At 31.8% G+C, this 22349-nt stretch overlaps 1 protein-coding gene across 12 annotated transcripts in view; it reads right to left on the minus strand.

Annotated features, from left to right (window-relative positions):
* NFAT5 (nuclear factor of activated T cells 5) overlaps positions 1-22349 on the minus strand; it is a 191083-nt gene that overhangs the window by 34757 nt on the left and 133977 nt on the right. For 6 of the 12 annotated variants that reach the window (XM_088830608.1, XM_088830610.1, XM_088830606.1 and 3 more), the window contains 4 exons: positions 11392-11950; positions 6175-6367; positions 3337-3527; positions 1714-1886 (listed from right to left, as the gene is read on the minus strand). In XM_088830608.1, coding sequence (XP_088686734.1) covers positions 1714-1886; positions 3337-3527; positions 6175-6367; positions 11392-11950 — 1116 coding nt within the window. Of the gene's footprint in view, positions 1-1713; positions 1887-3336; positions 3528-6174; positions 6368-9658; positions 11372-11391; positions 11951-12402; positions 12465-16613; positions 21732-22349 lie in introns of those variants that run through there. The other 6 variants (XM_088830615.1, XM_088830612.1, XM_088830613.1 and 3 more) reach the window with 6 other exon arrangements.

Consider the following 22349-nt stretch of genomic DNA (forward strand, 5'->3'; position numbering starts at 1 on the left):
CCCAGACACATTTCCAAGGGAGTTAACACTTTTTGCAACATGAACATATTAATATGTTACCATTAATGGTGATAATTAACAAATGAAAATTATAACTATAGATGAAAAATTTCAGAACATCATGTTTTCTGTTTCTTTTATATTTTCTATCCTTGGCTGGATACATTTATATTTAGATTTTAACAATACTTTAATTAAATAGGAAATAAAGAAATGAAATACTGAAAGAAGAAATAAAGAATTGTTAATAAAATAAAGTTGAGGGGGGTTCAGGATGGGGGGGACACATGTATACCCATGGCTGATTCATGATGTTTGGCAAAAAACACCATAGTATTGTAAAGTAATTAGCTTCCAATTAAAATAAGTAAATTAATTAAAAAATAAAATAAAGTTGACAACCATCCCCCAGTTCCTGCTAAGGCAGTATGATCTGAACTACCTAGCATCTCCTGGATCTGGTCTTCAGAGAGTGGCTATTGTCAAGCTCAAAGTATTAGATCACATAAAAGAAGAACTGCATGTACCCCACTAAAATTGAAATTCCATCCTTATAATATTCAACTTGAGACATATTGTGATTTATAGTAAACTAGCACCCAAATCAGAAAAACTTCAGAATTCAATAAACCATCTACAGATTATTTATTCTGTCCCTATCTGAACACAACAGAATGGACATGGAATCTGCAAACTTTAAAAGGAGCATATTTATAAGTGAACATTATCCAGAAATAGTCCAAGGAAACACTAATAACATGACAAATTTTTCATAACAATGAAAAATAGAAGTCTTCTGAGTTCTGTTGAGATCACAAATATATTTACTACTACCCTTTTAAAACAAGGGTGTTTGCCAAGCTAACGTATAGGTATTCACATCTGAAATGAATTAAAAGGAAGGGAAAAATAAGATTTACTAAGGGTGAATAAGTGGACAAAACTAAGCTACAATTAAATAACAAAGGCTTTGTAAGTGTCTGGGGGTACCAAGGTCATAATACTCATAACCATCCAATAGGAAATTCAAGTAAATGGAATTCACTCAGTCTCTTCTGCTCTTGTGAATTCAGAAGCAAGGCCAAAGAACATAATACTTAATGAAAATCTTCTTAAGGGATGTACAAAGGAAAAAATTTTCCTATGTATTACTTGTACTAATACTCATTACAGGGAAACCAGACTATACGGTGAGGCACACACAACATGACTGAATTTAAATACACACATATACACATCATTTATTTTCCATGCCAAGCAAAATAAGAATTTAATTTCCCATTATACTACAGTGCTTTAATTTGTAATCAGAACTCTCACTGCTACATATTTACAAAGTTCTGCTTACCTTTTTGTTTCCTTACGTTCTAACACAAAACACTCAGCATCACAGCAATTTACCACAAAATGAAGATGCTGTGAAAATCCTTCGGATTTGTAATTTACTTAGGCAAACTATTCAAATTACTTTGAAAATCAGAATAAGATTAACAGGAAACTACAAAATGCTACATAACTTTTGAATCTTATTAGAAATTACCCATCTTTAGTTTAGTCTAGAAAACTTGACTATAGCTTTTTAAATATTGCAAAGTTTGCATGACCATAAGCTTGAGTATGTAATACAACTGAAATTTAGACATATTTGAATGATAAATAGAAAATGGAAAAAAAAACTCTATATATTTAATATCTTCTTATTTTCTTACTTACTACATAAAATTGGAGAAGAGGGTGTTTGCAGTGTCAAAGTGGAGCCATCTTTCCTTGTGATATTAACACGAAAAACCAATCTGGCACGAGTGCTCTTTTTCTTGGAACCAGCAATTCCTATTCTGGCTTCAACATCAGCATTCCTCAATTTCAATATCCCTACACAGTCAACCCTAATACAGAAAAAATATATTAATTGATATTTTCTGCTGTATAAATAGTAATATATTCTTAAACATTTTCTTTTTAAGAATAATCTGCTTTTTTATTAATTTTTGAATATGTAATATAATTATTCCAAATTTTAAAAAATAGAGAAGTGTAAATTCTAAATATTAATAACTTCTCTGGTCAACTTTTTATTTATAATACTAATGGGAAAAATTTTCACTATTTCAAAATCTGAACATAAGTTATGGTTTACAAGAGATACTTTTGCTTTAAAAACTTAAATTTATCCTCTTCCTTTTTGTACCTAATTCGGATATTAAAATAAGGAACAGATTTTACTTGGAAAAAAACTAGCAACTGTCTCCCCTCAAAATGGAACACTGTACAGCCATTAAAATGTACACTTTAAATAATATTTAATGTTACGGGAAAATGCTCATAGTAAGTGAAGAGTAGGTTACAGAGCAGTGAGTATAGTATCATCTCATTTTATCAGGAAAAAAGATGGTAAAATAAATGTCAAAATAGTAATTAGTTCTATTAAGTTGGAAGCTGGCATTTGAAGAGTATGTTTTTAGCTTTCTATTACTACTAATTTTTACTAATTTTAAAAATTTATTCTGTTTTCAACTTATAAGGAATAAGTACTATTTTTATAATCAGTAACACTCTATCTTCCACCATATACATTTAATTTTATAATCTCAAAATTTAAAAAAAAAAACCTTTATTAAATATGTTTCAAAACTTCCCTTTTCCATCTTATTATTTCCCTCTTACTTATTCAAAATAGCTTAAAAAAAAAAACACACCAAGTAAAGAAAAGTCTTTAGCTATCCAATGCAAATAATTACAACAAGGTCTATCCCATATCAATATTTGCTGCTGTTAAGTTTATCTTTCAGATTAAAGGTCCTCAACAAAAGGGTTAAGAAAAAAAAAATTAATTTAAATCCTTAACACTTGTAATATATTTCAGAAAATGAAAATATGTAACATGAAAAATAGGTAATCCTAGGACATAATTTGTTTTTAACACAGGAACACAGAAATAGAAGGTAAATTTAGACTAACAATATGCTTTTTCATTCCAAGATTGGTTAAAGACACCATGAATGATTTCTGCAAACCTACAAAAGTGGAATTTAGGAAAGCAAATCAAATTGGTTGTAATTTTAGTTTTTAATGTTAATATTATAAAACCAACATATAAGTCTATATTATTTCCAAAAAGCCAGCATTCCACCTTGCTTTAATATCCTTGCCTTTCACTATGGGAATTCTCTAGCAAAGGGCAAGAATTCATTTCCCCCATTACAATTCTGTCATAATCTATTATTTTTATTTGCGATGCTTAAAACTCAAAATCTTTTATATTTACATTAGAAACTAAAAACTTCCTCCTATTGCAAAAGTGTAATGAACTAACAAAAATTTTTAGTAAGTACTCACGCCAGTGTCATATTGTTGCTTGGATCAAGGCCAACTTCTATAACAGTAGTGCCTTCGATATCCACTTCTTTGCAGGGAGTTGTATTTCGCCCAGTTACCCTGCAGGCCTGATAAAATCCATGTGGTTTCACTCGACCAGAGTCATTACCCACAAACACCTGCAACACCACTGGCTCATTATGGCCTTCCAGCTGGAATGAGATAACATGAAGCATAAACACTAATTAGCATTTCAAATAATCGAACTGTAAAAATCAAACATTTAAGGTCAAATCTTATTATATTTATAACTGGATTACAGTAAAGAAATAAGTCCTCCAGAAAAACAGAGGAAAAATGTTTTCATAAAGGAGAATTAGCTAAATTTTTCAAGAAAACTTTTTTAGTTCTGCAACAATCACATTTTAATTAAAATTTCAGATGTGTAATGAAAAATTATCATTTGTAATTAATTTTTACAACCAAATGATAATGAATACACTATCCTTTGAGGTATTTATAAATTTGTGGACTGCCAAAGCATGTGGGTTACTCAGGATTTACCACCACCACTAACAGAAAATTCACTAAACTGTGTTAGTGGCATCATCATCAAGTAAGAGCACATCTACTACATTTTTCCTCTGTGAAAGTTATTGGTAGGAAAGCATCTGACCTTCAGCTATATAAATAATAGAGGAATGGGGCTCATTTTCATAGATGAGATGCATATATGCAACATCATAAAATCATGGGCCAAAACATTATCATCTGAAAAACTGCTGGTTCAAACCAGGACCTATGGGTCATTTACAGGTCTCTAACAAGCCTTCATAAATCAAATTACAATTAGTATGCTGACAAATACATAAATTGGGTTCTTGATAAGGTTCATAGTTAAACATTGAAGCTGTTAATACAGAACACAGAAAATCACAAAATAACTTGTACAATGCACATCAAAGTGCTTAAAAATAACTCATAAACGTTTTTTATTCAAGAATAGCTATATCTCAGTTATCTATGGTATCATAATGAGTCAAATAAGCAGGCAAATAAGCAGTCTACCCAAACTGTTAGTCAGCAGTACCACAGAACAGTGTCTGGCACATAGAAGGGTACCATATCTATGAGTGAATGAGTGAATAAATAAACTTTTAAGTCATCCCCTATTACAGGCAATACTTCTATAGACAAGTACTTAGACAAAACTTACTTAAAGCCAGAGCAGTTAGATTAAAAAATTCAAACTATTAAACTGTCTGGTTAAACAAATATTTACACAAAGCATAATTTAAATGTCTCACTTGCCTGTTACTTGTCCTAAGTTTGGGGGACTAAAGAAGGATTAGTGTGGCGAACAGTAGAGGGGTAGAAATGATACTATACATGTAACTATTAACCAACCTTATAACGGTCATGAGTAAGTTTCTTGATTTCAAGTTTCTGCCATTATTTCTTTCATGTATGAAAAGAAAGGCAGTTCAATGAAATGATCTTCAACTAAAACATTTACACAAACTGTATTTACAAGAATCTACCCTGTGACTTTTGAACTGTGGTAGTGGAGAAGACTCTTGAGAGTCCCTTGGACTGCAAGGAGATCCAACCAGTCCATTCTAAAGGAGATCAATCCTGGGTGTTCATTGGAAGGACTGGTGCTGAAGCTGAAACTCCAATACTTTGGCCATCTCATGCAAAGAGTTGACTCACTGGAAAAGAGTCTGATGCTAGGAGGGATTGGGGGTGGGAGGAGACGGGGACGACAGAGATGAGATGGCTGGATGGCATCACCGACTCGATGGACATGAGTCTGAGTGAACTCCGGGAGTTGGTGATGGACAGGGAGGCCTGGCGTGCTGTGATTCATGGGGTCTCAAAGAGTCGGACACGACTGAGCGACTGAACTGAACTGAACTGAGCCCTATGACTAGCCAAAATTCCTCCCTGTTTAGTATTTTGCAAGGGGTAGGAACACTTGTTAAATATCCCCTGCTGCTGCTGCTGCTAAGTCACTTCAGTCGTGTCCGACTCTGTGTGACCCCACAGACAGCAGCCCACCAGGCTCCCCAGTCCCTGGGATTCTCCAGGCAAGAACAGTGGAGTGGGTTGCCATTTCCTTCTCCAATGTGTGAAAGTGAAAAGTGAAAGTGAAGTCGCTCAGTCGTGTCCGACCCCTAGCGACCCCACGGACTGCAGCCTACCAGGCTCCTCCATCCATGGGATTTTCTAGGCAAGAGTACTGGAGTGGCTTGCCATTTGCCTTCTCCGAAATATCCCCTACTCCACTTTTATTTTGGTTTGTCTTCAAAGAGAGAGTCATTATAATAAGATAGGCCAGGTGCTGAAACTTAACTGCTCCTTCTTTTTCCTTTTAGTCTAAGTTCTGAAAAGCTAAAGACTCAATTGATATCTTGTTTCCTAAACTGAAAACTTAAGTTACCTATCAACCAACTCTTTTCAGAGTTGAGTAGACCTGATTGTTTTCAACATCTCAAAAACCTTATTTTCCAAGTCCACAAGAATTTCTACAATATTTCTTTGGATTCACTTTAAAATATTTTTAAAATATAGGTTTGGAAAGAATGTAAGAGTTGCTACCAGTGTCAAACATAAAGGGAAGATAGTTCATGATTGCCATATCTTTTACTTGTTAGAACATATTCTGTTTCCATTTAAACTAAAATTCAAATGACATCAAAGTAACAATATTTGGCTTATTCAGTCAGACTTTTACTTTAATTTCTAATATATACAGTGATTAGCTTTATTTTAGACAGCTTTTATTGGTTAAAAAGAAAATAACTAATAAACGAAAGTGGATAAAATTCTTCATTTACTGCTAAATAAAATAAGTACCTTCACTGTAGGAAAGCCTTGCTGTGTTCTGTCCTTTACTGAGCCACGACTACCCTCAGTCAGGTACCGAGCTCTGTGCTGGGTCTCAGGTTGTACAACTATCTTCAGCTCCTTTCCCTCACTTTTAACAGGATACTGTCCACATAACATAGGGCTCTTCTTTACTCCAGTTCCTTTTTGGTTTTCCAATGTTCTGAGAAATCAAAGCACAAAGTGGAAAAAGTATCAAAAACAGTTTTCTACAAAAATCATCCAAGATAAAGGAAGAAAGAGAACAGGCAATAACATTAAAAACAACTAATTACCTTACTGACAAAATAAATAAAGCCTAAGGAATGATACATTCCATAAACAAAGTATCTTTTAAAACTTTGTAATTAAAAAGAATGTGTGTGTACACACATATATATATGTACACACACACTAAGTCACTTTGCTGTACAGCAGAGATTGGCACATTATAAATCAACTAAATCCTTCAATTAACAAAAACTAAAAATTGAATTTTGCAATAAAGTTGGACAGGGAAGACAAAGAATGCACATGCGTTATAAGAGGAAGGAAGACTGAATGCAATAAACCAAGCAAAACAGGAAAGAGAATAGCTAATGTCACTGTAACCTTTCACATGGTACTTCAGTCAAAATAAAGTTTAAAAATTACATATATCTGTGAGTGTTATATAAAGTTACAAAATTATCATTATCTTCTAATAGGTCTTGCAATGCAAAAGTAGGGGTAGCAAAAAGAAAAACAAAAAAACATAAAAGGCCTTAAAAAAAACCAAAGGTACACGTGCATATTCTTTTGTATATCTTTCTCAGTATATCAAACTGAGAAAGTTATACTAAAAAAAAGAGTGATTCGATTTTTATTTGGAAATTAGCTTTATTCTAAACAATCTTTCCCAGAAGTTTAATTTTTCAGAGTATTTTCATTTGTGATTAAATAAGTAAAGCCTTTAACATATAAAAAATGTATAATCTGGGCCTTACAGATAGGCAATTTAACTTATTTTTTTTAAGTTGGGTTTCCAGTGTTTAGTGATGTATTTGCTATGCAGAATGTATGTTCAAAGAAATATTTCAAGTGGTGGTTAGGACTTCAGGTCAATACATTTAATCTGAAGTACTGTAAATATATGATAAAAATAAACAGAAAACAATACTATTAGTTTAAAAATTACCTATGTATATTTAAAAACAGAGTCAGGGCCTATAATGCTTTTGGCATGATTTCCCCAGTCCTAAAGTTTACTCTCATATTGAAGATACAGGATCCAAGAGATGACTGTGGCCAAAATCCTGTCCAAAAGCAAACAGGTCCCAGGAGAAATATTAAGACTTCAAACACAGTTGGCTAAGCAGCCTAAAACCTAGCTCCAATGTTTACCTCTCCATTTTCTTTCTTTTTAATAGTTTTTTTTTTTTTTAATATGTGGACTATTTTAAAACTCTATTGAATTTGTTACAATATTGCTTCTATTTGGGTTTTTATTTTTTTGGCCTTGAGACATGGGGGATCTTAGTTCCCTGACCAAGGATCAAACCTGCATCGCCTGCATTGGAAGGTGAAGTCTTAACCACTGGACTGTCAGGGAAGTCCCTACCTCTGTCATTTCTAATCAAATTGTTGCCTCAGTAGTCAATAATAAAGACGGAAATGCTACATTCTCAGTGGAATTTGGGACTGGGGTGAATGCATGGCTAGGAAAGGGACAGAAGAATGGAGGGAAGAAGGGATGCAAAGGAATGCAGTCAGACTGACTGAGAAAAAAGGTTCTGAGGGGGAAGTACTTTGCTCAATCATCTTCATATTCCTTAAACCTTGCACAATTCCCGAAACAGAAGATGCTGAAAAAGTATTTGCTGATGAAGGCAAACTTGTTGATGAAGTTTGACATAATTAAGTCAAAGATTACCTGTATAAGTAATTTAAAAGGCCCTGGAAGAAAAAATTCTATGAACAAAAGTATGGAATCAAAGTCAAAGCAAAGGACAATAAATTCTATTTTTTCATTATTCTGGGTAGAAACTCAAATCTTTGCAGTGAATACAGTATTTTGCATATGAAATTCTACAGTCATACTGTTTTTTAATCATTTAAAAAATCAAAGCAGGGACTCCTCTGGCAGTCCAGTGGTTAAGACTGTGCTCCCAATGCAGGGGGTGAGGGTTTGATCCCTGGTTGGGGAACAAAGATCCCACATGCTGCACAGTGTGGTCAAAAAAATTTTTTTAATTTAAAAATCAAAGCAAAAATATTCACTCAAACCATATAAAAATATCCCCAAATATGCACTGACAGGGACTAAAAGAAAATACAACAAAATTCTAGTATTAGTTGTATTGATTTACTAGATTATAGACTATTCATTGTCTTCTATTTTTCTGCGTTTTTCAAATGTTTGTAACTAATATCTATTAACTTTACAATGAAAAATGGAAGACTTTGGTCTGAAATATAAGAAAACTGTAGCACATCATTAATTTGGCAAGATATGGCTTTTGTATTCACTTATACTAGCCAAAGCAATATTTTTGAGGATAAATAAGATACTAAGCTTGATTATTTCAATAAAACATTTCATTTGGGATGAAAACTATTAAGTTAATGAAGTATACACATTATGGTTTAAAGAACAACACATGTAATCAGTTTCTGAAATGATACTTTTAAAAGCCCTTAAAACTAACTTTATTCTCTAGGTTTAAATGTAAAAATGGAATACACACATATTTAGATATCAAGCTGTGTAAAACAGAAGATCAACTAATTATTAGAAAAGTATTCATTCAAATTACTAATTTTTAATGCATTATGGCTTAAGGAAAAAATAAGAAAATAGCAGCTATTTGTATGTAATTTTACTTTTAAATTGAGTATCTAAAAAGAAAATCCACTATCTTGCCATATTCCATTCAGAAGTCTTAAAATGACACTTTAATTCCTTTGTGCTGCACATCCTTCTGGTTGCCTGTCACAAAAATAATTTTTACTACAAAAAGGCTAAAACAGTTTCACATATATTATATCTTAATTTCTAGGAATATCTAGAAGAGACACTGGGCTACTGATTCTCAGGATATTTAGGTGAAGAATTTAAGAAAAATATGGAATGCTTAAATAACTGAGTAGTTTTTTAAAAATAGTTTTGTTTTCTTAGCAAATTCTTTCATTTAACATTTTAATTACACAAAATGCTATTTCCATCTTGAAGATAAATAAAAACTGCTGTACCAAAATATCTGAGTGTATTTTCTATAATGTAGCTTTATATAAATTGAAATTTTATGGCAAAATTTCTTTCATTTTCTAACATCTATGAACTTTTTTTGAGATCCTCTTAACAGCTGTTTCCAAAGACCTAATTTTTTTATATTTACATATGGTTTTATCCTTTCCTCAATATAGTTCTTATAAATTCAAAGTTTAAACTTCTTCCATCATTTTCATAGGCTAGTGTCAAATGTTTTTCCATTACCTAAGAAGCTGGACATTTCTTCTGCTGCTTGATGAGTTTCTGTTCCATGAATTATTTCATGAGAGATTTTGTCTTGACAAATGTTATTATACTTTCCCTGGGTAACCTCAAATCATTTCTAAGATATATCTATCATACAAAAGCAGAAGCAGAAAAGATGTATGTCAAGATATCTTTTTAACAGCAACTGCAAATCATGTGTGTTGACTAACTGTTAAGTCAAAATTTTATTTGTTCTTCATCTGAACTTTAACATTTATTTCAGTATAAAAATGAAAATCTCTCTTATGGAACTTAAAAAAAAAAAACCACTTTCTCCACAGAAGCCCAAATAAACACATACCTGTATTTAATGATAGACACATATGAACCTTTTATATCTATGCTACTATGTTTCAGAGCATTATTCTACAGGTAACAGTTCTACAAAATGTCCTACAATTGTTGACTCTACTAACAGCAATACTTTTGGAAAGGGTATATAAATATTTTTTAGATAATTTCCTAACCTGGACTTTCTAAAAATAAAAAATATTTAAATGGGCACTTTTAATTAACTATATCACCCCAAAGGAGTAATGGGCATTTTTTTATTTAACTTCATCACCCCAAAGGAGTTTTAGATGAGAGTAGAGAGTAGTATAGAATAATCATTGCTTAAATGGTAGATATTACTTTTAAAATATACTGAGAAAATATTTAAGGACAAGTTTAAGAAACACTAAAGATATTCTCTGTAACTCTCAATCAGATTTTTAACTAAAAATCCACCAAAGATGTAATCAAATAATGAACCAATCAAAAGCATCTCCATCATATTCTGTGACAACCTAAAATTGTAGGAGATCCTGGTGAATTAAAAGACTATCCAAAAAAAGTAATCTCTCAAGATCCAGTAAGTTAAACTTTATCAAACTACACTGAATATACTGTAGGAAAATGTAATCAGAAGTCTAGCAATTAAATGTTACAATGAAAGTATCAAAGGAATTAGAAAGTTAAGTCATAGTATTCTATACTTTAGAAGTGAACGTTCTGTAATGGAGTTGCTGAAATATATTTAGTATGTGTTGTAAACCGGCAGAAATGAATGAAAACTCAAAATAGGCACCATGATTCTGTTCTATACATAACCCAGAATCACAGAAAAAAAGTGATATATTTATTTTTAAAGAAATTCTAAACTGGCAAAATATATTAAACAAAAAGCTTAAAATAAACACATGAATCTAAATTGAGACTCAAACTATCAATTTAGTTTTTTGTTTTCATCAAATAAAAGGAAAATAAGGTCTTCACAAAAATGGAAATAAACTGAATCATATAGGGGAGACAATGTGAAAGAGAAAACAAATTAGCCCTCTGTAAAAGTCTGTTTTAGCTAGAGCCATTACATTACTAGCTATCTAAATGAGTAAAAATATTTTAAAAATCTTTTAAAGTATAAATTCATTTGAAATTTAAGTTATTTCTTAAACAGATTATTTTCATTTTCTACTACTTAATCATACCCTTACTAAGATACCTAACGGCAAAATCTGCTGGTATTTTGTTATCTTCTCTTGTGAAACCTGATCATTTTAAGTTAAAATTTTCATGTTATATCAATGATAAAATTACTATCTTTGCTTTAGATGCAAACTTGAGCTGAGCAATTAAGAAAAATGAGGAATGACTTATTTTTTTGTTTTGCATAATGGTGAGAGAACTTTAAAAAAAATGTGAATACCAACCCATTTCCTGCTTTTGAGTTGCCTTTGTTGTCCGTGGTAAGCTGAGAAAGCACATAGTGAGGTGCTTTGGCACTGTCGGCATCAAATATATCCATATTAGATTCTTCACAATCTCGTCGTTTGACCCCCGGCCTCTGCTTTGGATTTCGTTTTCGTGATTTACGAGGTACCTCAGTGTTATCATTGTAGGAACTGGTGCTCATGTTACTGAAGTTGGAGGGGGAATCCTCCATCCACATACTGCAGCTCTGCTCAGATTCCAATCCACACCCCTCATCCTGGCAGGACATCCGACTGTTATCCAGCAAGTCCTCAGGTGGTGGTGAGATGTACAAGACTGTGTGCCTCTTCGGTGTTGATGGATGCTGCTGAACTGTGTTACTGGTTAACTGCTTTTCACTTACCCCTCGGTTACTTACCCCCAAGGCTGAGGAGCAGCTCTCGACTTGCATAGCCTTGCTGTCGGTGACTGAGGTAGAATAAATGGTAGGGCTGGAAGAGGTGGTAAAGGAGCTGCAAGCACCGCCCATGGAGGAAGAGGAGGGAGCTGAAGAAGCATCTGCAGTGTACAATTTAAGAGTAAATACACTATACATGTTTTCACCTACGCTGGCTAGCAGTCCCAATGAAAAGTGATTTGTGAACTGATTGTTTTTCCCCATAATGAATAGTTGGAATTTGGTTAAGTTTTAGAATATGAATGCTTCAAGCAATACAAGGCCTAAAAAAGCACAATTTAAAAAAAATGCCAAAATAGCATTATTTTACTTGTTATAATTGATAGATTTTTAAAAATCTAATTTAATGTTTTAAGCTGTAAAGCAAGAATAAAGCTTTTATTGCCTGAGCTGGATATTTCTATTGAATTTTAATCATTTATAATAATAAAAAAAAAACCCCAATATGAAATATATGCTTGTGGTCCACATTCAATGCCAATTAAATAATTCATTATAGAATTTGAAAAGTGGGACTGTGCTTAGCCACAAAATATTAAAATAAGTTTCTAACCTATGAAGCAGAGAACTACAGGTCATTTTTAATGCAGACACTCCCTGCTTCAGAGGCAAATCCTGGAATAAAAATATGAGAAAATAAATGAGAAAAGAGCTGCTGATTATTCCAGATATCAATTATAAAATGAGAAATAAATAGAAAAAATATATAATCAACTGAATTGGAGGCAAAATGGAACTGGTACCGTCACTATGATTATTTTAAAATCTAGAAGAATAAAAATAAAAAAGATTTGATTTGGAATGGGCTGGGCTGCAGAAGATAAGCAGGGTCTCCAGAAGTTGGAAGTGGCAGTTCAAAACCATGATCTCTAATAACACCATCCTTTATGGCACAATGAAAAACAGAGGAAGGACTTATTAAGGGATGGATTTTTCTTGTAAAGTACTTGATTACACATTCAGCACTTGGTTACTACTGTCCATTTACTCTCTCTTTAAAAAGTCTACTTGATTTTAACTATTAAGGGAGTTTCTTCAGGTGAGTAAACAGTAAATTTTATTGACTGAAATCTAATGAAAAAGCGTTGAACAGAAAAAAAAAATCTCTGGAGAGAATCAGAATTATTAATAGTTCTTAAAGAAAGGTTTTTCATAAAATCATTTCCCTTGTCTATGCCTAACTGAAAAAATTGAAAGGAAATCTTTTCAAATGTGTGGCCACTGGCAGATCAGTTCATTGAAAAACACAACTACCAAACCCTTTAACAACATAATCTATGCAAGCACAACTTATGTTACAGTTGGAAGTTATCAGTCCTATGCAATTTTATCTTGTATAAGATACAGAAGGGTTTATAATCATAAACATGTACAAAAATGAAAATAGGCAATATGTTACAACTAAAAATATGTTTAAATTGAAATTTTTATCTATAGCATGTATGTTACTGTTTTAAAGTGGCATGATAAAATTTAAAACTGTGATGTGCAATTACTAGAATTGCAACATCCACATCAATTATGTAAAGAGTGAAATGTAAGAATGACAATGTTTAGATAATCAAAAGCCAAGTGCCAAAGATCTATTTTTAAATTGAAAAAATGCACCAAAACACTCAAATCATTGAAAGAACTAAATTCACCCACAATTTTTCACTGCTGTCAAGGCTGAAGAATACTGTTATTAATATTAGCCATAAATAATGTAATCTACAAAATGCTACATGGAAAGATTTTTCTCAACTACCATGAGTTAAGGCACTTAATGCAATTAGATGATACCAGTTCCATTTTCCAGTTTGTATCCTTGTCAAATGCAGTAGTTGAAATTGGAAAAATTCAGTCACTTTAAACTGCATTCCAATTTAAAGAAAAATTTTATCAATTTTGTATCATGCATTAATGCAATGTTTTCTTAGTAAATAAATATTTTAAAAGATTTGTAAAAACTACAAAATTCTAGATACTAATGTCAGTGACAGTTTAGGAGCTGATTTGTAGCCACTTTGGGTTTAAATAACAAGGTTTTCCTTATTTTTTTGAAAAATATGACAGAATTCACTTTAGAAAAGATAAAAAAGGTATTATGTCTAACATTCCTCCATCTGTTCCAACTATTGGCAAAAAAGAAACTACATGTTGTTGTATGTATGAGCCTATGTTCATTATTTTCAGAGAAATACAAGTATGCAGCATGCAGTATTTGCAGTGGAACACACAAAGCATGCAACATGAATGCTGTGAACTTGTATTTCTAAAAAGACGTTTTCTTCCACCCACTCTTTGAATCTAGGTACCATGCACATGAGAATGTAGAATATGAACATCTCAGGGATCCCTGTCCATGAAAGACGTAAAGTTAGGTAAAACGTAATCATGAACTCAAAAGTAAGTCGTATGACATTTATGAATTTAATATGCAAGATATAATCTAGCATTGCTCTTTAAAAGTATATGTGATTAAATCTTGCAAGTCTTATTTTAAAATCATGGTTATAAAACCCAATTGGTATAACTGTACATAAATATCTGTTCTGGGACAGGTATGCCAAACTGTGATACCATACCCTACATAAGTTAAAATATTCTCTACATTTTCCATGGACATCTAACACACATTTTGAATATTATACCTGCAGTTTCCTGGATATACTTATTAAATTAAAAAGTTCATGAGCACAAAATTATTAAAGCTGAAAACATAAACTGTCAAAAGACAGTAGCAAGCATCCTTTAATTTTTTAAATTATTTTTTAAAGGTTACCTCAGTTCAATCCTAAATTACTAAAGTTCTACTTGTTTTAAGAACATAATGAATATAAGACAATTTTTGAACTATAGAACTCTTTACAATAGTTATCATTGTTCCTCTGATGCTGATGAAGATGGTGTATAAAACCCTTCACAAAAGCATGTTATATTTTGGTTAGGAAAACATCACCTAAGTGCATTAATAATGCCAGGTGAGGTGGTAAAGTAAGGGATAAGAACTATGGGCCCCTAGAAAGCATTGACAACATCTTTCTCATCTTAGACTCCCCAGACACGTAACATACTATGACTTTCATGTAGTAAAAATTCTACTTTTTAATTAAGTTGATTTATGGCAAGGTCAGCATTTCCTATATATGCTGAGTTACATTAAACTGGTAAATAAATGTACCGATGTGTACATAATAGACACATATCAGGTTTAAAAAAAAAGATTTACTACTCAAAATGCTTAGACTATATCTTACTATAACAACATTATCTGCTACAAGGAAAGTCTGGAAGTAACTTAAAAGAGTTTAGAGGTAACTTACTTACTATTTCTACAAAAATGTGCTAAGAATCTTCTTTCTTAAAACTCAGATATAAGTCAAGTGACCTATTTGTGTACATGCATGCTCAGTCGTGTATGACTTTGCAACCCTATGGACTGTAGCCTGTCAGGGTCTCTGTCCAGGCAAGAATACTGGAGTGGGTTGCCATTTCCTCCTCCAGGGGCTCTTCCCGACCCAGGGATCAAACCCACATCTCCTGCAGGTGGATTCTTTACCATTGAGCCACCTGGGAAGCCCCTACATACTTGTGTATTAACCCATAAATTTACTATAAACTTAGCAAATTCTTAATATTATCTATTAAAAATAAATGCATAAAATAATAGCAAGAACATTTTAGAATTCAAATCTGTGGATGAAGAGCCAAGGATACAGAATGCCAACTGTAAAGTAATACATGGATTTTTGACTGTGCTAAGGGACAGCACCCCTATTCACTCCAACCCTCTGTCATTCAAGGGTCAACTGCATTATTAATTTGTTTGGAAAGATGAAAATGAAGTTTTAAATGATATTACATAGAGAAACCCATGTATATTTTACACAGTTTGCTTAAATTACATTTTAAAATTAAGAACGATTAGTTCTAGATTTGTAAACAAGAAATTAAATTATCACATCATTTCAGTGGTTTAAATACCATAAAAAAGAGATGATACTTTGTGGACCTAACTAAACTTTTTATAGAAAGCTATGAAATTAGAAACATTCTTTAAAGTCCTCAAAAGAAACAAATACCTTTCACTGATTTTAAAAAATATAACAGAAATGACATTTAACTAAGCTTCCAAGATAAAAATGTGGTCCCTAGTATTTAAATATGCACTTATATTTTATAACTTTTCAACATCAGTGCAAAATTAGTTGAGTTACCTTAAAAAAAAAAGCCATAAAAATGTACAAGTGTGCTAAGTGAACCAATAGTGGAACGGAGAAGGAGTAAACAAGACTTCAGAAAATAGTAATAAAAAACAACACAGGTTATCTGGAAACCATTCTGGTCTAAAACACTTACTGTTCAGCCTAAGTTATTCTTTATAAGTATTTCATTTTTCTTACTGGTAACAATGACTTCAAATCTAAACATTTTGTTTGATAAAAGTCACCAGATGAACATATTTTCAGATCAAAGAAGAAAGATACTGACAGAAAAAATTTTATAAGGCCAACATTCATGTTGCCAAGGGATTGAAAAATCTAGAACACACAAAGTGGCTGCAAACCTGCTTTGTCAACACCTTACATGCCAACCTTCATTTTCTACTTTTCTTCTTCTTCTTCTTCTTAAAATATTAACGTAAAGTTTAAAACTTTACATAAAGCTTTAGTTTCAATCAGTATCAATTCACTAATATTTAGAAACAAAAAAAGAAAGGAAGGAAGGAAGAAAGAAAGAAAGAAAAAAAGACTTATGAAGAAGTCTGAAAACGAGACCGACCTATACCCTGGGTGAGATTGGATGGGTTAAGTGTCTCTGGCACTATTTGTCTTCACTATTGACAGACACTGTCACACAACCCACCACACGATGCCTGTCTCTGAATGGCGAAGCTAGAATGCAAGTTAAGTGTATTAATAGAAAAAACAACTAGCATCCCAGCATATAAAATAAGCAATCCAGATTACTTTACCAAAAAAACAAAAATTAAAACAAAACAGAAAAAAAAAACCAAAACCCAAAAATCGTAGTGTCTATCATTTAATTTACATGTTTAAAACAGTTTCAACTTCTCATTTGTACTTGTCCCACCCAACATAAGTTTATATGCTACAATAAGCAATGTTTTAAAACAAACTTTAAAAAATTAAATTATTAACACCCAAATAAATGCATATGGGAAAATTTCTTATTCAAAATTTTTGTTAACTCATATTCACCAATTTGCTCTTTTGTTTACTAATGCAATCTAATCCATAAGCCAGAATGCTCTGTAAATGTTTTGAAACTGTCCCCTTACCCAAATTTCCTTAAAGAGCAGAAAATGTTATGTTCTGACAAATACACAAAAGCAGAAAAAAAAAATCTCCATTTTACAACAAAATAGTATTTTCATTTCTCAGGCCAGCTTTCAAACACTTCTTCATACCCCTCCCCTCAAAAGTTACTAATGTACACTTTAAAAAATTTTTAATTAAAAAAAAATTGTGTCCGTGCCACACAGCATGTGGAATCTCAGTTCCAAACTAGGAATCAAACCCATGTCTCTGCATTGGAAGCTTGGCGTCTTACCACTGAACTGCCAGAGAAGTTCTAATTTACACTTTTAAATTAGATATGCTACTATGCATAAAATGCTTGATTCCAGTGGCTCTATTTTGTAAAAAATTAGCTCTACTGCTGAAACTGAAAGGTTTGTTACTGATTTACTACAGACCATCCTTTTCTCCTCCAGTTCATCAAACTGCCAGTCAGAATTCTAATACTATACAATAACTACTCTCCCACTTTTAATCTAAATTCTCCTAAAATAATTATTTTTACCTTTTCTGAGTGCCATTAATAAATATATTCACATAATATTTATTAAATAATGTTTATTGAAAAATAAAATGTTTACAACATTTGCAAGTGTCATGACACTTAGAGCAATGCTTTTAAAATATGTATTTTGTCCTATTCAATCCTAGGTATTTAAGCACAGGGTAAAACAGGTACTAAGTACACATTATACAATTTGTTTTTTAAATCTTCTTGGAAGAGAAAGATGCCTTCTATAATTCAGTGAATTAAATACTACTAGGTATCATCAATCATTGATATTATCCTCACCCTCAAATAATTTAAACACAATAGGGAATAACTATACTAGCTGACAACTGTATTTGTTGTTGACAAAGACCCCGGAAAGAACAGGTTTTAAACAGACAGCAATTATACTACCTGAAAGGTAATGTTTACTTGAAGACAAAAAGAGAGGTTATCACCATATTAACTTAAGGACTGGAGAGAAAAAGCAGTTTTGAGCGATGCTATTTGAAGGTCACTTCAATGCTTTATCATATATTTTTAAATAGCTTAGATTAAATAATAAAGGCACTCCTGCCAACACCAGTCCAATGTCTTTACATTTTTTAGAAGTGACCAAAAAAAGGAAAAGAAAATAGTTTTTGTATCATTAAAATCTTCTAACTTAATAATTCAGAATGGTTTTACAACTGGATCTGGATTAGAGTGTATATTAGATCCAACTGTAGATAAAATAAAACATCTAGACAAAAGCCAAAAGCAATAAATCGCTCTACTAAAAAATTTTGATAATCGATCACCCAACTTTATCATTTAACTTTTAAAAAGTGGGAAGAGCATTCTAGGAAGAATACTTAATCAGTCAAATTTGCAGAATCATCTCACTGGGAAATGTCTGTTCTCCCTATGACTCATCATCCTCCATCCATGTTTTTTTTATTTACAAAGGTTCCCAGTGAGAGAGCGTCAACATTAAAGATTTGAGAGAGTGTCAACATTAAAGACTAACTCAGAGAGGAAATCTCACGGCCCATGTGTTGTCTGATACACAAAACTTCAAAATAATGTAAAAAACAGAGTAAGAATGGAAAGAAAGAAGCAAAACAAAGCTTAAAAACTTGTTTTTATAAAAATAAGATCTGTTTTTAAAAACCTTACTAACAAATGAAAGGAGAAATCCATGTGGGAGGGAGATCAATGTTCATCTAAACATTATTAATCATCAAGTAACATTAAGTATCTATCTTCTTAATAGCCTTAATAAAGTTGTCATTACTGTCCAGTTACAGGGGTAATATGAAAAATTTACTGAATTTCCACAAGATTCTGTCTATATGATAGAAATGATAAGATAGCAATCAGATTCATATTAGTTCTTTATGATTTCAAAGCTCAAGCTAATTTTATTGTATTTCACATATAGGAAAAGAAAAATAATGTCACAGAAATAGGTGAAGTCTCTTGTTATACCCTACCCTTATCAATTCCCCTCACTCTAGTACAGTTGGAGTGTCTTTATATAACTTGATTACTATTATTTATATAATTAATTATTATAAAACGGTTATGGTAATACCTTTTGCTTATTATCAATCTTATCGGTAACATAAAAAAGTAAGCCCACTTCTGTACATTAACTTATTAATGTGAAATTCTACAAAAAACAGGGAAAAAGAAACTATTTGATATATGTATTTTTTTCTATGAATGGTTGAGAATCTGTGCAGTTTCAAAATGCTATTCTAAAACTTGGGTGACACAAAAATGTGCTTATTCTATCAGAAAATGAATAAATCACAATATTTATAAAAGTTGCTAAAAATCACGAGGACAAAAAAGGTAAACATTTAGAGAATAAATCATTAATAAGCCACGTGTACTTTTTGTCAATGAAAATTTACAATATGGACAGTCTCCCAAATTGGTAATTGTTTCTGAATTAACCATTATGGTCCAAGTCTGCTGATGCTTTCTTCATTCTAATAATGCAGATGTTAGTAAACATCTATACATAGGTCCATACACACATATTTCTGTATGTATAAATGTATGCATTTATATGGAATTTTAACAGACAAAATGAGGAGTACTTTTAAAACCTACTTGGCAACATGTTTGTAACTGACTTCCTTTTGGAAGTGGTCCAGTTTTCTAGGAAACATAGGAATTGATCATACAGAATAAACAAGATCAATTCACCTTTCAGTTTACAACAACAATATCTCAATAAAGCTGTTATTTAAGAAAAACACCTGCTATATCTCTTTCAGTTCAGTTCAGTTCATATCTCTTTAAAACCCCTAAATTCTAATGTGACTGTTTTAGTTCTTCTTAGTAATTCTTACTAATATATTTTAGTGTCTTATAACCTACACTATAGGATTAAAGAAACATCAAAAAGAATCCTTTCACAACTTGCATTTTTTATCTACTCCTTGAACAACTCCTTATTTTGCCAAAAAACATAATAAGTTCATGTGGATAACTTTATTTTAGAAAAATGGCCTCTGTCTTAATTACCAAAAACCTACAATATTCTTCAGGAAATCTGTACTTTAAAACTTTTACACATTCACATACTGAATCTCAAACTACTAAGAAACTTTCCAGTGGGATAAAAACAGATGTTTTTAAAAAATGGTTTAAAATACAAATTCCAGACTGCTGATTTTCAACTACACCTTCAGACTGTGACACTTGGCTCTCTGGAGAGGGGAGACATTGTGAGGAAGGAAGCCCTCTTTCCCCTACTCCCAAACCAGGGTCTTACCAGACTAAAGATATTATAAATGACAGTATTAAAGGTGTGTATAGTGTAGAGACAGAAAAGGAGGTTTAAGAGACATTCTTTTACCCAATATTCTGGATTGTGGATTAGCAGCATTGTTTACTCAATCCTTCAGTAATAGGTAAAGGGAAAAAAATATAGATTGGCGAATCTGAGAAACACATTTTTAATAATTAAATAATTTAAAATGTACATGAATATCTATATGCCCAGTCTCTAAATTTTAAAATTTAAATTGATTCAGAATTTGTGAAACACAAACCTTTATGGCAGAACTAGAAGTCTGTTCCCACCAGGCCCTCATACCTGATAGCAGCCAATCCAGCTCCTTCAAAACTCTGAAGAATTAACTACATCAAGAGTCATCATTTTTATGCATTTCATATTAAAACAGCAAATGCTATAGATTAAAAAAAAATCACAAAAGTCTAAATTAATGTATCTTTCCCTAAAAATCTAATCTTTTGGCCAGGAAACACTGAGTAACTGGTAATTTACTCCAAAACTCTTTGACATTTGTGTCACTAAGGATATTAATATGCCAAATTTTAAAAAAGCAACTCTAAATACACATACTAACTGAACTCCCTACAATAATTATTCTGCAATTTAAACTCTCTTACCTATAATGTTATATGATGAAGGCTCTACCAATAAGACACTAGAATTCTAGAATAAGTCTATGTTGGTTAAAAGTAAATATGTATAAAAAAAAATTACAAATGGGTTTTAAATCACAGAAACTTTCTGTGTGTGAATATATGAAAATTGTCAAGGTCACCTCCTTACTCTTTTCACAATCTTACAATGTCAATAACTGCTTGATCTAATAAAAGACTTCATTACTTCAGAATATTTCCTTTAGTTAATTCTTACTTTTATGATTTTTCAACTCAAAGCCTTCATTCTAATTTATCTGGAGAGGATTATGGAGGCAAGGAGGGAGAGAGGGAGGAAGGATCAACATTCCATCAGTGACTCAAATTCAAAAACTTTCAATATTTATATATAAAAACTTCTAAAACTGAGTTTGGTATTATTTAAAAGGAAGTGTTGTTCTTTTTCCAAACCTAGCTAACATTTTTCAGCTTTTAAAAGGAACTGGATCTACTGTCAACAGATGTTAAAAAGCACAGAAGAAACAGACTTTTAGTTCTATACAGATTCAACATGGCTTTAAAAAAAAATCTCAAAAGATACAAAAGAAATCAGTTAGTCAATTTCTACCTGTGGATTTAAAGTGAAATATTTCATTTAAAATTTTTAAAAAATACTTTATTATCTGATACTATTTTAAAACTAAATACTTAAATTCCAGAAAAAAATATTCAGTGCATATAAAATGAAACCAGGTCATCTTTACAATTTAATTACTAAAAAGTTCACAATTAAATCCACAGAATCTGTTAGAAAATGTCTGGCAACACATGAACAGTGAGCAGGGCTGGTGTGTTTCTTGGCCATGGTTAAAGTTTTCCTGCCCTCAACCAGGAAGGCTGCAGATTGCACTGTACGGCTCATGGGAAATACTGGTACACAAAGTTGACTGGACTTAGGTTAATGCAAATAAGAAAAATACCCAAAGTTCTACTTGAGTACCAATATCCTCATTTAAACCACAACCTTCCACTTCACTGTTCTCTTTGAAACAAAAAGAATTTACTGAAAACAATCCTCTGATGGATTTTAAGTATCATTTTAAAAGATGAAAGGTATCATATTGGGCAAGAAACCTCTAATTAGGAAGAGACAGATAAAGCTTCAGAGTATGTACATATAATTTTCTAACTTTTTTAAAAAAACCAAACACAGTAATCTGTAAACCCAACTAAAAAAAGAATCACAGTTGGGCAATCTAGTATTATTGAAAGCATTCTTATTATTTATCATAATCAAGACATTTTCCTAATAGTTTATGT

Source organism: Moschus berezovskii, chromosome 22 (assembly GCF_049115385.1).
Source record: "Moschus berezovskii isolate FMDL1 chromosome 22, NW_MosBer_1.0, whole genome shotgun sequence".
NCBI classification, from domain to species: Eukaryota; Metazoa; Chordata; class Mammalia; order Artiodactyla; family Moschidae; genus Moschus; species Moschus berezovskii.